Consider the following 17075-nt stretch of genomic DNA (forward strand, 5'->3'; position numbering starts at 1 on the left):
GTCTCTAACTTCCTCTCATCATTTCTGGTCTGTTAAATAGCACAGGTAAAGTATCTTCCTCTATTCATATGACAGCACTTAAAATATTTTGCCATATCCATGGTACTCCTCCTTACTCTTCTCTTCTATAATATATCTAGCCCTCCCACCATCTTGAGAAACATTTCATTTTTAAATGACCCTCATTCACACAGGATTATTTTGACCAAGGCAGAGCACGATGTGTTTTGATCTAGTCCCGGATCAGCAAACTATGGCCCACCAGCCAAATTCACCTGCCACCTATTTTTTGTGTGACCTACAAGCTGACAATGGTTTTGTTTCGGGGGGATGGTCTGGGGTGGGGCACAAAGGGAGTACATTTTTTTATTTTTTAAAATCAAAAGAATATTTTATGACATGTGATAATGACCTGAAATTCAAATTTATTTCTACAAATAAAGTTTTATTAGAGTACAGTCAGACTCATTCTTTTATGAATTTTCTCTGATTGTTTTCCTGCTAGGGCAGCAGAATTGACTAGTTGTCTTGGGGATTGTATAGCCTGAAAAGATTTAACTATTTATTATCTGACCCTTTGCAGAAAAAGTTTTCTAACCTGTGATATAGACACTTCAATAATGCTGCCTAAGATAGCATCCCCTTTAAAAAAAAAAAAAAGAAACTTAATTGATTTTGATTTTTCAATTAACTAACAATCTTGGATCTTGTTTACCCAAACTTTTAAAAATTAAGTGTTTTTCATTGTGCACTGTGTCCGTTTTTAAAATCTAAGTGCGTAATTTTATATTTCTTATATTAAATTTCCAATAGTTTGTGTTCATACATTATCCCATTCTGTCTTACAGAATGTTGTCTGACTATAGGACAGGTTGGTTGACCTTCATTACTTTGTGCCATCTCTGAATTTAATATGCCTATCATCATTCTAACCATAGGTAGAAATGTTGAATAAAAGAGTAAAGGATTAGGGCTTTCCTAATGTAATGTTATTGCATTCCTTCTGTTCACTTGTAAATTCTATTAATCTTTTGTTCTAGTGACCTCTGAATCTGTATAGTTTTCTAAAATCTACTGTACATTTTTTTATCCATCCCCAAGATATCACAAGATTTTGTCAAATGACTTGCTAAAATCAGGATCACTTCACTCAACTGTGAGCTTAAGAAAGTGGGAAATTTTTGTCTTTAAAAAAAATGAATCCATACTGCCTCTCCTGGTTCCTGCTTCTTTTGCACAGCATCCCTTCTTTCCTAAGCTAAATATATATTATTGAATTTTGCAAGGAATAAGATTACAGAATGCTCCAAGTTCACTGGAAGTCTTCCTATTGCAAACATGGAATTAGCTACTCTCCTAGAAGCTCTGATAATTTTAAGCAGTAGTTAGTGTTAGAGACCAAAATCTCAGTGCTTGAGTGTATGTTACATATTTCACGTGAGCACTAGAGATAGAGCAGAGTGACACAGAGACTTCGGCTGCTTCAATGATAAAATAGAAAAAAATGGTTTTTTGAAAGGTAATGAATTCAATGCTGTTCATTGCAATTCACACTGGTCTCTACTAAGTATCTTTACCATGCTCTGACATGATAGGTCATTGATACAATTGTCCACTGTTTTTTAATTTCAAACTACCAGTTTTCTCTTTATAATTTTAATGTTGCTCTTCAATTTACAAATCCTTTTTTATTATATTTTTCTTAAATCTTTGAATCAAGCATCATGAAAGAGGCTCCAAACGTGGCAATCCAAACATTCCCTCTCAACAAGCATTTCTCAAGCATCAACTGCCTGAAAAAGAAAAAGCCGTCTCGAGCTGTCCAGAGAAACACTGAAAAATACAAATGCATAGACAGGACCAGTTAATTTGTAGGGCTCAATACAGAATAAAAATGTAGGTTCTCTTATTCAAAAATGATTAAGAACTATAAGACACCCACAGTTAAACACCATACCTAGCATGAGGCCCTTTTGAGCAAGAGACTCTGTATGACTGCACAGGTGGCATGTCCTTGAAGCTATCTCTGAGCACAGGACCTATAGGATCTCAGGTAGTATCCACACATTTAGTAGATGCAATCATGGAAAGAAAAGTGCCAGCAAATGTTTTTGAATTGTGATCTAAAATTCTCCTTCAACTCTTAATTTCCATGGGCTCAAGTATCAATTATCTCTTATCTCAGGCAGCTTAATATGGAACGTCAGTTCCTTAAACAACTTTAAATTTAGTTTGAGTGTGGGAAGTACCCATTTTGCCGAGTGGACACTGGATGAAGGCCCCTTGTGGCCTGCCCATGCATTCAGCAGGGGAGACCGGCTACTTCCACCCACAGAAAGCTTTCTGCTGCCTAATTGCAGGCCATTATGGGGTTATTCCTGTGAAGGGCTGTGCCTTCCAAGGAAAGAGGTCAGGGAAATTGGGCCACTCTCCATCTGTCTTTGGGCAGGCTCATGTGGCTTGCACTTTCTTCTACATCTGTCAGCTCCCCATCTGCTGTCCTGTCCCAACTTCCTCTCTTCACCTCCTGCCTGCCAGGAAGCTAAGGGTGCAGAATTTTCTCCAGGTCTCCTCTGGTTTTTCCTTCATCTCTCTTCCCACCTTCCCCTGTCTCTTCCAGCCTGGCTAGGTCCCTCAGAAGCCACATGTCTTGTCTCAAAACTGTATTCTAAGGTGGCCCACAAGGAAACCTTTTCAGGAGACTTGTAGACTCTGAGACTGTGAACATGATACCCCCTCTCCTTTTATCTCTGTTGGTACCAGTCCAGCAAAACTTTCTCCCAAAAAAAATTGTATCTGAAACCCAGGATTTGGTTATTTAGCATTTTGGTTAATTTGTCCCTAGATTATCCCAATTCAGTCCATTTAACTGTCTGTTTAGTAGTCCAATTCCAAGGCTTCTGAACACCATTTACAAAAAGGAATAAAGAAAAGCTCCATTTTCACAATCCTAGAGCTCCAAGGTCACATTTCTCCCTTTCAAAAAGCTTTCTCTGTAAAAGCAAAGAGTAATTTTCCCATGTTACAGTAGTTACCATAGGGAAGCATGCATCTGCCTCCCTCTCCACCTTTTCACAGGACAGTGGGCTCAGTGGCAGCTAATATTTGTCTCTGCCCCATTCACCCCTGCACAGCTACGACCTCAGAGGCAACTCTCCTTCTCTACCCAGCAAGTCATGGACTGTCTACTACAGGGGCTCAAAGGAGTCTTCAAGAGATCCTGCTCTCCCATTTTATCATCCTATCACTAAAGGTCCACACTGGAGCCCATAGTGAAGCCTAGACCAAAACTGCAAATCTGGGCCCTCTAGCTCCCTTCAGGAATTCCCAGTGGCCCCCTTCCACAGAACTCACCCTCTGGGCTCTTCCCCAGGCCACCAAGCCCTCCTTCAGCATCCTGATGTCCCCATCTTAAACCTACTCATGGTGGAAGAAGGTATTTTCCTACCAGCCCCAACTCTTGTTTCTGATGGATCACAACAGACAAATATATGCCTAATCCAAAGTTAAATTAAATTCCCCATTTGATTAGCCAACAGATCAAATCCTTTTGCAAATAAGGTGACTGCACAAAGTGAAGCAAGATGCTGTGTATCTGAGCTTGGCTTCTTTTGGCTTTGTAAAGGCTTTGCAGCTACCCACACAAATTAGGATCTTGTTAGATCTAAGAAGCTTAATTCTTGCCTTGACACCACCCTACTATACTTGGAGATTTTCATCCAACACACAAGAAGAATTTGCCAACCTGCGCAGGAATGTGGACACACATCCTGCTCTCTTAGTTCTTAGACAAACTTGGAACCGACTGCAACTGTGGGAAGAAAGGAATGGTAGGGCTGTATGTCCCTGAGCAGTATATCTGCCTCCAGGTCCAATGTCCAGGAAGGCCTCTTCATCTATGTTTTTTTCATTTTCCATACATATATTTCACATGAATATGTGAATATGTATGAATATGTATTATCCCATTCTCTTGTTTCAAGTGTAATACCTCTCTTGCATCTCAACAACTAAGATACTAATTTATATGTGTGTGTGTGTCTGCACCATGTATATACACCTCATCTGATAGATACACATCTTGAAGAGATACATATACCTTTTAAATACTTTCTACAGCCTCTATTTCTTTCCATTTCTTTGTTTGGGTCTGTTGTTCAGACCTGTTCTGTTGTTCAGCTTATAGGATTTCCTGAGTGCCAGTAATCCATGGATGTCTGTTCATACAAAAGAGTAAGTTCTAAAAACCCAATCAAAAGTTATGAGTGAATGGTGGGACTTGCCAACCAGGAGCTTCGCTGTAGGGTGGTCCCATGCACTTTTTTATTGGGAAAACTTCAATTTCAGTGTCTTTAAGTCCTGCCTCTTATTCTAGACAGATCCCCCAGAGGAAGCATTTCCATTTCCTGCCTGGCTGCCAGTATTTGGAGAGCAAAGTAGGAGAATAGGACTGAAAACAAGAAATGAGTGCTCATTTCTTCTTCTTGTTTTCAGTTAGGGAAACCCAAGACCCAGTGGGATCTGGTGGCACCCCCAGTGCACCCATGATTGTTTACCTTGTTCAGACAATAAACCTTCAGCTTTTGGCTAGGTTTGGGGAGGAACTACCTAGCTGTATAGAGAAAGAAATCTCTAAGGCCACTTCTTCTTTTTTTTTTTTTTTTGAGATTTTATTTATTTATTCATGAGAGACACACAGAGAGAGGCAGAGGTATAGGCAGAGGGAGAATTAGGCTCCCTATGGGGAGCCTGATGCAGGACTCGATCCCAAGACCCCGGGATCATGACCTGAGCCAAAGGCAAACACTCAACTACTGAGCCACCCAGGTGGCTTCTAAGACCTAAGACCACTTCTTAAACAGGCTTCCAACTAGTTCTTTTTATTTTAGTTCCCCTCCTTTACCACGCTTCCAGAAGTAATTTGTATTGCCCATTCCTGAGCCTTCTAAGGATTTTGCGATTTAGAACAGGTTGTTTCTCAGCTTCTAGCATAAAGATATAAAGATAGTTTTCTTGAGTCTGCTAAGTCATCTGTCACCCAGCCATCTGGTTCTCAGCTTCCAAAATTTTGTCATGTTATCTTTCATAGTCTCCCCATTCTTATGCTTTTATGGCTGTTAAAAAAATCTTACTATTGCTTTAGAGGGATTCAGGTGCATGTGTTAAATCCACTGTCTTTACTCACAATAACATTGCAGAGCAGCAAGTTTACAAAGATGGCAAAGGATTAGGTCAGAAATCAAATGTAGCAGTAACAACCCTTGTGTTACAATGAACCACAAAATGAATATGAATCTACCAAATGATACTGTGGAACTCACAGTTAAAATGAAACTCGAAAGTAATTATTTAAATATATGAAAGGAAATTACTCTCCTGATATTTTCTGCCCTTAGGAGAAAACTGTATCTAATTTTGGTTTCCATGTTTAAGAGATGTTATGAAAAAGCACTGGAATAGTAAAGCCAAAAAGTGATTTACAAAACAGATGACCAAGTCTGAGTAAAAGTTATTTAACCTGAAGGCTAAAAGGTAACAATATTATCAAATAGATGATTGATTTCCTAAGGGAAATACTCATTAACTACTTCCTGTTTCCATCATAGAGTATCAAAAGATAATAAGTTGAAGCTGTACCCATAAAACATTTGAAAGGGTGTTAGGAGAAAATGATAAATTTCCTTGTTTGAAACTATTTACAAATTCTACCTGTGAAATAGAAGGTAGACATGGGCCAGATGACTTCTGAATGTCCCTTCATTCTCCATATAATATAATTTATCAACACATTAATATTAATGTCTGCATTATGCTGATGAGCCTATTCTCTAGGGAAGGCAAACCATTGGTCTTATTCGTTAAAATGACTGCTCTGGGTTTGCATTGGCAGATGGAATATGTGTTTTTGGTTTATGTAAGCTCCTATCTGAACTCTTCAATTTCTTGCCTCATTAGAAAGCATTGCCAAAAACAGTTTAATTGACCAAAGATCCCTGAAAACAGGGGGAAAACAATTAAGAATATAGGTCTTTATAATTTATTTAGAGGCTCAAAAACATATTATTTTAAAGTATAGAGCATTAGAGCAAGGTTCAGAAGTAATTATCCTTTTGCTAAATGACTATTTCTGAGTATATCTTAAAGCTAGATCATTAATAGCTAGAAATAATTATCTAAAAGAATTGTTTTACTAAAAATATTAACCACCTAAAGCAAATTACTTATAAATTCAATTCATACATTAAAGAGGAAAAAATTAGTACTGTGATTATTTGTGTTTAGACACTGAAGGTATTCAAAGAGATATATCTCAAATTAATAAAAATTATATTGGGGCCCCTGGGTGGCTCAGTTGGTTGAGCATCTGACTCTTGGTCTCGGTGTAGGCCATGATCTCATGGGTCATGAGACCAAACCCTGCCTCAGGCTCTGTGCTCAGTGGAAAGTCTGCTTAGATATTCTCTCTCTCCCTCTCCCTTTGCCCCATCTCCACTTTCACACATGCTCTCTTGCACACTCTCTCTCTCAATCTCTCTCAAATAAATATATCTTTTTTAGAAAAAAAGAAAAATTGTACTGAAATATGTATCTCCTTTAAGTGTAAAATGACAACATGCAGAGTTTTGAATAGAATTTCATATTTGTTTGTAAAACACCCAGTTTATAATTTCATATAATAAAAATATATCTGCATCCAATATGATTTGCAAAATTATAACTATATACTAATTACAAATGTATTTTATCTATGAAGTTATTGGAAATAAATGCATGAACATCAACCAAACATATTCCAGGTGGATAGTCAGGTAATAAGAAGTTTTGCCAGAAGGCCTGTGATTTAATAGCACTCAGGGATGAATCCAGAGATTCTCGTCCTCTGGATGTTGTGATGCTTCCATTCTTCTTGCTTTATAATTTGACAAAAGGAGTATAGAGTGATTATTCCTTTGATAACTATACCTAATAGTCCATGTTTGTTGGGGCTCTTCCCTTAATAATTCTATTTGAAAATAAATTTGTTTTACTTTCTCATGTAGTATAAGAGCCTAAATTTTTTAAACAAATTGTTTATCAAAAGCCCATTGAAAAATAGGTTTTACTAGGGAATAATTTCCTCTGTATCAGAAGTTTGTAATCCATACATATCTGCTTAAGTGAAATGTACCTTTATAGTTCAACTGAATGAACTAAACTGAATAAAGAGGCTAGAGAAAATTGGAGTAACTCTTCACAAGGTCTTTATGATTTGGCCTTTGTTTTTTCTAAGTGGTAACTACTATTTCCAGAATGTTGCTGTCATTTGGCCTTACCCACAAAGTAAACACTAATTTAATCACTAAGAAAATTATCTGGAAAATTTGCACCAAACCCATGCTGAATTCTTTACATTAAAGATTCACTTTAAAAAAAAGATTCACTTTTTTCTCACACACTAGATGTATCCTTAAAAAATTAGGTGTAAAATAGTTTTACAAATGAAATCATTTGAATTTGCTTTTTGAAGAAAATATGTGAAAATAAAAAAAAAAAGAAACAATGCAGTGAATATCTTTTATCATGCTAAGGATATGCCCTGCTCCAGTTTCTGTTTTATTTTTTTTTTCAGTTTCTATTTTAAATCTAATTATGCATATATTCTATTTGTTAAATGTGAGATATATGAAATATAAACAAACTAAGCAAGTTTAAATAAAGAATCCAGTGACAGATTGTATTTATAATGGGCTTTGGATAAATTTACATTAATGATTTCACTAAAATTAATTCCTAGGGTAGTAAAGTATTAAATATGGTTTTTAGGAAAAAATTGAACTGGACATTGGCCTATGTAGGATTTATAACTGAGAAGTCAATAGTAATAAGTACACTCTTGGAATGATTATTCAAAAAAGCAATTCCGAGAAGGAATGTCTTATATTATGGAACAAGTTTCTAGTCATAAAGTAAAGTTTATCAGCAGATAATTTTTATAGCATCTGGGGCTTGTAAAACATGGATAACAGCACAGGATGCTAATCTCTTTCAGGCCTTCTCTGAGATTCCTGAACAGGAGCACCTAATACAGAAAGCATAAAATGCCCAATGCAGGGCCCTGATTACAGAGAATGTGTAATTAATGTAATATAATGATAGTTCTTATTTAGGAATTTATTTTAGAGTGAAAAATGCTCACTTATATTTTCATATTTCCATTTTCTTTGAACTTCCTCAGTTTCCAGATCCTTTCAATTTCATGAGCTACTAATGCCCTGATGTTCTGTAATATACTCACTTTTATCCAAAGGCATTATTGACTCATTAATAAGTCTCTAATAGTTGCATGACACCAGTGCCATCTATAATGATAGTTTCATGGCCTTATGACTGAACTCACCTTACCAAAGCCCCTTTAATTAGTCCTCGCTTTCCTCCCTGGGTTCTTTCTTTAGGACCCAGATAAATAGTATTAGGCTCCAGGCAGTTTGGGGAATGAACAAAAGGGCAAACGGCAATGATATGTTTTTTGGGAAGGCAGTGTTGCTTTTGCGAGAAGTATTCAATTCATAAAGGTCACATCACTCAACACCTGCAAAAGATTTTGTTATTTTTATTGACATTTCTAAGTGTTCTGGGTAATTTGTCAACTTCTCATAACTTGTATGTTCTTCATTTCAGTGTTTTCTTCAGGGTCACAGAAATGTGTAGAAGCTTTTTATCATTTTTACTCTGTCTACACTTGGAATTCAGTGAGAGCATGCTCATCTGCACCAATGCTGAATATTTTTCTTTGGCCAAATTAGATATACACCCTACTAAAACTATGACTAAATAATGAGACTAACTGGAAATCAAACCAGAAGAAAAGAATGATATTGAGGAAAGAATAATATTGAAGTTGTATAATAAGACGTGTTTTTAAAAAAAGCAAATTTGGGGCACTTGGGTGATTCAGTCAGTTAAACATCTGCCTTTGTCTCAGGTCAAGATCCCAGGGTCCTGGGATTGAGCCCAGCATTGGGCTCCCTGCTCCCTGCTTGGTGAAGAGACTGCTTCTCCCTCTACCTCTGCCTCTTCCCCTGCTTGTGCTTGTGCTCTCTCACTCTCTGTCAAATAAGTAAACAAAATCTTTTAAAAATATAAAAAGCAAAATTGGCAAAGTACAATATTTTCCTAGCTGGAAATTAAACAGTGAATTCATAGTGAATATGAAACCAATGACCATTTTTTAATTAAAAATCTATTAATAATGCAGTCTTATTCAAGGATATAAAGTATCACATTATTGTATGGGTTACCTATAACTGCATAAGAAAATACTTTAAAATGTTAGTAGCTTAAAACATTATTATCTCACATTTTCTGTGGGCCAGGGACTTGAGGGATTGCTTAATTTTGTGTTTCTGGCTCAGAACATACAACAAAGTTTCAGTTATGATGTCAGCCAGGGCTGCAGTCATCGGAAGGCTTGACTGGGGCCAGAAGATCCACTTCCAAGTTCACTCACATGGATGCTGACAGGTGGCCTCAGTTCAAATCCATGTGGGCCTCTCCATGGGCCATCTTAAATGTCCTTTTTACATAGCAGCTGGCTTTCTCCAGAGTGAGCAATCACACTGAGCAATCCAAGAAAGAGAGAAAGCAGCCAGAAAGCCACAGCACCTTTTATGACTTATTTTCCCTAGTTACATAGTCAATTCCTCTTTTTTTTGTTTATTCATTTGAAATGAAAAATAACTCCAGCCCACACTCAAGAAGAGAGGAATTAGGCTTCATCTAATCCTGTTTGGAAGAGAATGTCAAAAAAATTGTAAACGTATTTTAAATGACCACACACTTTTGCAACAAGCTAGAAAGTGGCTTTAATTTATTAAGACCTTTTAATGGAAACCTAAAATTCTCTCCATAAGCCATTACCAGAGGTTAATTAGCTTCCAGGCTAGTGTTCTTTCCAGTAGACTTGCTACATCTCTGAAGCACTGAAAATTCTCAGACCCTCTGTTCAGCACAGGCGGTCTACATTTATATTCAGACAACTTTGTACAATCCATTTTGCTTGACCAATGAATAAAATAACTATCTCAGGAATCAAGTCAATTTAGTACATTAGACGCACTTAAATTGAAAATCAGGTAGGGTTTTTTTTTAATTTCATGTAAAAATTTTGATGCAAAAAGTATTTCTATTACATGGCATATTTTTTTTCTTTCATAAATAAAGAGAGGATGGCTGTGTTCCTATCACAGCTCAAGCTGCCAGCAGCAATGTTGGCTGCTCAAGCTCATGGGAGGCCTGGTCCACCAGGAAAGGATGGATTACCTGGGCCACCAGGAGACCCTGGACCCCAAGGTAAGTCTTCTTGCTGTTTTTTTTTAAATCTCAATACTTAGAACATGCTAATTACAGTTAAAGCAAATATGTATGTATATATATATATATATATGTTTATATGTACACACACATACATAATGATTTAATATAGAATCTCATTAATATTTGACATTCTAGAAGTTGAGTTTCTAACTATTATTACTTCAAGCTTAAAACTGACAAATAATCACATTCTAATCTAAATTCATTTTAATAATAATATTTGTTATAAAAATAATCGCAAAAATATGAGCTTATATGTCATTATTTTGTGAGAATCAGAGTTGTTTATGCCTCCCTATTGATGTAAGTTCAACAACAAGAATCATCTTAGTATCTCGAAGAAGCTGAGGAGAGGGTCTTAAGAGATGACACTACAGTAGTGATTTAGGTCCAAGTAAAATTTTGAGAAATTTTAGAATCCTTCCCCATATGCTTTCTAAGTTTTAAAGCAAAACTTTATTTAAATTGGCAAATAAGTATTGTCCCACTGATGACAACTTGACAGAAAACATGGTTTTGAGCATAGTTTGACTAAATTAAACCAGCAAGGCCATTTTGTAAAAGTCTGGTTAGCAATCAGCAGAGAAACCAAACAGACTGGTTTAGAGGATTTGCAACTGACAAGGAAATATTAAATCCAGTAAGTACATAGCATGAAAGATAAAAGTAGGGAAACTCCTTTTCATGTGTTACCACTGAGGAGCTCAAAGATCCTCCTTAAAGTAATCAAAAGTTTGTATAAAGGAGGAAACGGAGAGTGAACATCAAAATTGCATAGGAATACAGTCCAAAATACTATATATACAAGGAATTCTTTTTCTTTCACTAATTCACTGTCCTTCCTACTGCTTCTCTGTAACATGAGCCTGGTTTTCCATAGGAAGTGCCCAAATAATTGACAAGCTCTTCGTCATCTGAAAGAAAAATGATCTCCAAGGACAGGGTCTGTTACAGTCTTAACCTTCAGTCACAGCTGACAAGGCTTTTGGTTTAGTTAGCACAACGTAAAACAACGGAAACCTCATTCTAGGTCACCTACACTAAACAGTCTGTCCTACCTTTCCCTGAGATCATGAAGAGGTCTGGCTGATAGTTGGAAAAAATTGTGCAGAAACAGGTATAGCCTTCTGTGTGCCCCATTGTATAGAAGGTGGTTAATTATTATCTTTCACTAGTTGGGTCTGTTGTGAGGTCAGAATCTATGAATCTGGAACAAAGAGCTTGAAGACCCATCTAAAGATGGGTGATGCCTCAAACCAGGTGAAGGATAAGAACTGTTAACACCAATAACAGAAAAAATACAGACTGATGCTTCAAACAGCTGTGGTCAAAGAGGACAAGAACAGTAGGGGAAAAAATCAGGTTTATCAAGGAAAATAGTTCTGGACCTAGAGTCACCTGCTCACACAAACACCTGTCTGTAGCCTCCCTCTGCTTGTGGGGAAGGCCTATCTGGAAGGCTCTCCGTCAGAGGCAATTCCAACACAGCAGTGTTAGGGAAGCTTTGGAGAAAGACTTCTATTCATTCATCTTCTGTCTTGTGAAAGATTTCTGTGGGATTTATCTGTTTGCTTAAGAAATCTTCTAGATTACTTCTACTCCTGATCAGACTTTTTGACTCAGTTCTTGAATTGGAAAGATGTCCCTATATGATTTCCAACTTCTTTAAGACCAATGTTTAATAAAATTGACAAAACATGCACAATCCGGCAGTACATGTACTAAAATTGACAAAACTTTTGTCCCACCGTGGAGTTTCTGATGACGCACCTTTGAGTGTAACTTAGGTGTCTCCTCAACTTTCATATGATGGCTCCTTTTCAGTATTTGTTAAATTTGCCAGAAAAGGGGCAAAAAAATAAAGTCTGCATAAAATAGGGTCCATATTTAAGGCATGTTTGCCTGTAGTTGTGCTATACTGATAAAGCCACCAAGAAATTTTACTGTAAAAAAAGAAAACAAGAGAATGCTATTTGATTTTTGGTGCCTCTCCAGGAGTTCATATGTAATTGTTTTTCTGTGGTGGTAGAGAAATAGACATGAAGTGTTCAGGAGATAAAGTTATGCATATACGCTCAAAGTTTTGCTCTGCCTGATTTAAAAGTTTTCTCCAAAAGGAAAGACGGAAATGCATATAAAACTGTTACCCTAGTGTCCATCACAGACGTCAGATGCTGGGGGCTGAATTCATCCTCTTCGTGACACAGCGTGATTGAGTTTGAGAAAAGATTGAAGTGAGAAATGCAGCACAGAAAGGGAAGGAAAGTGTGGGCACCGAGCATGGAACAGCATGCTGTGCCCACTCATAGATTCTGTTTGATGATGGCTCCTCCGAAATTTCTGAGACTTTTTGGGGGTGTTTTTAGGAAAGAAATCCATTTTCATTTAAAATGAAGTGGTTTGTATTAAAATGTGTACTATAGAATGAGTCCTTTATTATCTTATTATCTTAAGAGCAGGACAGAAATTCAAAGGGATCTCCTAAGTTTCCTGAGCCTATCCTGAGAAGCAGGAGATGTGCAGAGAGCAATGAGGACATTGATGCGAGACTAGGATAAGCACTCAATCCTAGTCAAGAAAGAAAGGTAGTGCTCCTACCAGGATTCTGACAATGAAAACGTGTGGCTCCTCTCCCCAGTCTTCCTGCAGTGAAAATAGAAACCAGTGTGATTCTGAGTTGAGACACTTCGTTTGCATTTCCCTGGAGTCCCAAAGGGGATGATCGTTGGTGTCTTTTTGAAATTCAAAAGCATTTTTAGACAGGTTATATTTTAACCATCCCGTGGGTTTCTGATTCTTGCCTTCCCCCTGTGCAGCGAGAGAACTTTCCTTGCTGTTCATTCCCACCTCAGATCTGCAGCATAGGGTCTGATGGCTTGTGCATGGGGGATGAGCAAGTAGGTGCCACACTAGGATCAAAGAAGCCTGGGTGACATGATGCAGCTGGGTTTCCATAGATAATCAAGAGAGACAGATATTCCTAACAGACCTTATCCTCTTGGGCGAGTTTTATGAGAAAGAACTATATTTAAACTTTTTCCCAACACAACTGATTCTCCACCTCTGAAAATTCTGAAGAACAGATGCTACCCTTGAAAGCCCTGTTTCTGGAAAAATCCCACCCACTGAGTAGCTGTGGAATTAGTAGCAGAAAACAGATCCAGCCATGCCATGTGTCCTCCATCCATTTTGGAAGGACCTTATTGGGAATGGTTGGTTGCTCTTACTTTTGAACTTTTAAAGTTTTGCTGTGATTGGTGTATAATGAGGAAAGCATTCTGTTATTTGTAAGCCAGTGACCCCCAAGGTAGTTCATGTAACTGATACAGATTTGACCTTTCAAAATTTTTTTTAGCAGTAAGGGCCTTAGGAAATGGGCGACACATATACCAAAATGACAGGTGCACTGCAGTTGATCAGTGATCTAGGACCGAGGAGGCAGGACAACTTGGAAGGTGTGCTGTGGGCCCCCATATGAAGAACCAGCCAATCCCTCCCCAAATGCTGGAAACATTCCTTGTGTGGCCTTATTGGTCCAGTATGCAGATAGATGCACAGATTTACAGTTTAGAAGTAAATCCCTGGGATCAAAACAGAAATCTGTCTATATAAAGTCTGCCATCTAAAACACTACAACAAGCCTCAAGTTTCTCTAACAACTAATTCCTACCTCCAGACACTGTAGATTAGGACCTTGCTGTTGTTTTCTTTCCCTACCTGAGCTACAGTGATAGCAAACTGTCACCCTGCACACTGGTAGGCTATGGAAATACATGTCCATTAACAGATAGGCCTGCCTTTTATTATTTTCCACTTTTCAAGAGAGGCATACCCTAAAGGGCTGAAAAGCTTGATTCTAAAAAATGGGAAATTTCTTATTGACTTTCTTAGCATTCTTATCTGAAGTTTTGTTGTGAAGCAATTATAAAATAAGACCCTATGGCTTTATGGCAGCCTTTATAAGAAATTAACTTGAGACCTTATTAGGAAATTTGAGAGTAAAAGCTCTCATGTGCTTGTACAATCCAACAGCAATAATAGGTAGTTATTAACCTAATGAACTGAGAGCTTTGTACAAATAAATCATTACATTTGACAGGAGAAATGTAAATGTTACCCTATTATACAAATATGTGAATTACTGTTTCTTGCTTTGTGATACCATAGGCACTGAAATCCACGTGGAATAATAAATTTTTGCATTATATTAAAATCTGATAACTGAATTTGAATATGTAAGTTTTAGTAGATAGGGTCCCCGTTTGGAATTTTGTTACAGTCTTGTTAATCCACTTGATAATTAAAAGTTCATACACCTTTTTCTTTTTTTCTCTCTTCCTCATTTTTCAGTCTGTGATCTCAAGCACTTACTGAGATAGCTTGAGGGTCAACTATATAATTTTTCATAATAGTTGGACCTGGGTTGAACTATCAAATATACCTCATGTAACAAATGTTACTGTACTACAGAAATATTTCAGTAATGAAATTAGAAGGGTGCTTTCAAATGACCCTAAACGTAAGCATTTTTCCTTATTGCTCACACAGGTTAAATGAAAGTTACTTATATAAAAGAAATCCTGGTAATATTTTACATTTGAATATGTATTGACTTTGGACATCATGCCATATGTTCAAACCACTATTGTCTCTAAAATCTAGGATTATATTGAATATCTGTAACAGTTTTCAGGTATGAATGTGTGAAAATTTCTCCCTGGATATATTTCCAATTTGCACCTCAAAATACTTCCTGAGTGTGTATGCTTTTTTCCCATTATTTTCACATTTATGATTAGGTCACACCTCCAAAGCAAAATATAATGGTGTGGTAATAACCTTGCTGATATTATTTCGATTATAATGTGTATACTGCATGGTCAAGTAAAAATGAAGACAGCAACCCCAAAACTAATGTCTAATTCTCAACAATAATGAGAAATAATTTATCTTATATACTGCTCATAGAAAACATTAAGATTTCTCCTCTTATCATGTTCTGCTGTAATAACACACCTTTATAGAAAGGCACAACTAAGTCAGGACCTACTTTCCCTACTGAGATACTCTCCTTATTATCTTTGTTGTGTGTTTGCATGCTTTGTTCATTTCGGTAGGTGTCATCTTTAAGCTGCTGTTTAAGTATGAAAAGTTGGAAATTAAACTCTATTTACCATCATCATGAAACTCTCATAGCCGCAAGACCTTTTCATCAGAGTCTTACATGGTTGCCAATATATAAAACAGAGATTAAAAAGTGTTTTATGCTTTTTATTCTTTTATTTACAGTTTTATCTCTTTTTTTAAGTAGAGTTGACACACAACATTACATTAGTTTCAGGTGTATGACATAATGATTAACAAGTCTATGCATTACGCTGTGCTCCCCACAAGTGTAGCTCCCATCTGTCCCCGTACAACACTATTACAAAACCATTGACTGTATTCCCTATACTGTAACCTCTTATTCCCATGACTTACTCATTCCATAATGGGAAGCCTGTATCTCCCACTCCCTTTCACCCATTTTGCCCATTCCTCCTCTCCCCTCTAGCGACCATCAATTTGTTCTCTGTATGTATAGGTCTGATTCTGCTTTTGTTTGTGTATTTATTTGTTTCATTTTTTAGATTCTTTACGTAAGTGAAATCACACTTTGTCTTTCTGCTTTTTAAGAGCAGAGATATGGACTCCCAGAGGCACAAATTACTCTGCACCACTCTAACTCTGGTGACGACAAGCATATTCAAGAATAAGAATGATTTTATCTTAAAATGTATACAGATCTTAGACCTAATTCATTTTGGCTAAAGGGTCTAATTGACGAAGTGAGCTTAGATGAAGCTCTCCACCTCCTTGTATTCTAGAATTGTTGAACATCTAGTCCTTTGCAGTTATGCGCTGCCGTGTTAAAACATGTGGTTACTGTTTTAACTTTCCTTGAAAGAGATATAATGTTGATATGGTCAGTAATTTGAACAAAGACCTGATTTATTCTCGCCTGATTTCTGAGGTGGATGGCTTTCCATTTACTCACACTCTTACTGTTATTTATTAAAATCATGAATTTTTGTTCCTTTCATTCCCTTTACTTCTTGAACTAAGGTCCAGATTCTTGTTGTCATATCATCTTGTCCTCATACTAAGCAGAACTTTTTCAGAATACTTCTTATATTTAGCCTGTATCTATCCTCCAGTGAGAATTTCTGTTGAAGAGGGTGCACGTACCTTGTCATAGCTATTTGAAAGATGGTATGAATGACTGATTTATTTAGGTATCACTTTTCAGTGCCAAAAATCTCACTACCAGTAGTCTGACTAATTGGAACTTTTATGGTAGCTGCATATTTCTAAGATTCTCAATGCATTTGGCACGTAATCTGCTCGATATGTAAGCCTAATGTGATTATAAAGCAAAACAGATGGCTAATATACTGTTTATGTTTAAGTAGTATGGACTAAGAACAGGATTCTTACACTTGCTCTGTGGCCATAGAACACTCTAACTTCTTATGTCTCTCTTTTTATATATCTCTCATTTAGGCTACCGAGGACAGAAGGGAGAAAGAGGGGAGCCTGGAATTGGGCTTCCAGGAAGTCCGGGTCTTCCTGGGACTTCAGGTAATAGTGATATTATCTTCACAACACGAGAAAGCCTCTAAAAACAGGAACTGCACCTTCTTGCCTGTGGCCCTTATGTGTTGCTACAGGTGAAGTTGAAT

At 37.0% G+C, this 17075-nt stretch overlaps 1 protein-coding gene and 1 long non-coding RNA gene across 3 annotated transcripts in view; one reads left to right on the forward strand and one right to left on the reverse strand.

Annotated features, from left to right (window-relative positions):
* Nucleotides 1–17075, forward strand: part of COL19A1 (collagen type XIX alpha 1 chain) — a 307907-nt gene that overhangs the window by 285444 nt on the left and 5388 nt on the right. For both annotated transcript variants that reach the window (XM_025444536.3, XM_025444537.3), the window contains 2 exons: nt 10201–10329; nt 16897–16974. In XM_025444536.3, the coding sequence (XP_025300321.1) occupies nt 10201–10329; nt 16897–16974 (207 nt within the window). The remainder of the gene's footprint in view (nt 1–10200; nt 10330–16896; nt 16975–17075) is intronic.
* Nucleotides 1710–11523, reverse strand: LOC125752229 (uncharacterized). Its single transcript, XR_007401210.1, has 2 exons — nt 11412–11523; nt 1710–1833 (listed from the first exon to the last, which is right to left on the reverse strand). It is a non-coding gene; the product is annotated as an uncharacterized LOC125752229 (long non-coding RNA).

The sequence above is a fragment of the Canis lupus genome, chromosome 12, assembly GCF_003254725.2.
Source record: "Canis lupus dingo isolate Sandy chromosome 12, ASM325472v2, whole genome shotgun sequence".
NCBI classification, from domain to species: Eukaryota; Metazoa; Chordata; class Mammalia; order Carnivora; family Canidae; genus Canis; species Canis lupus.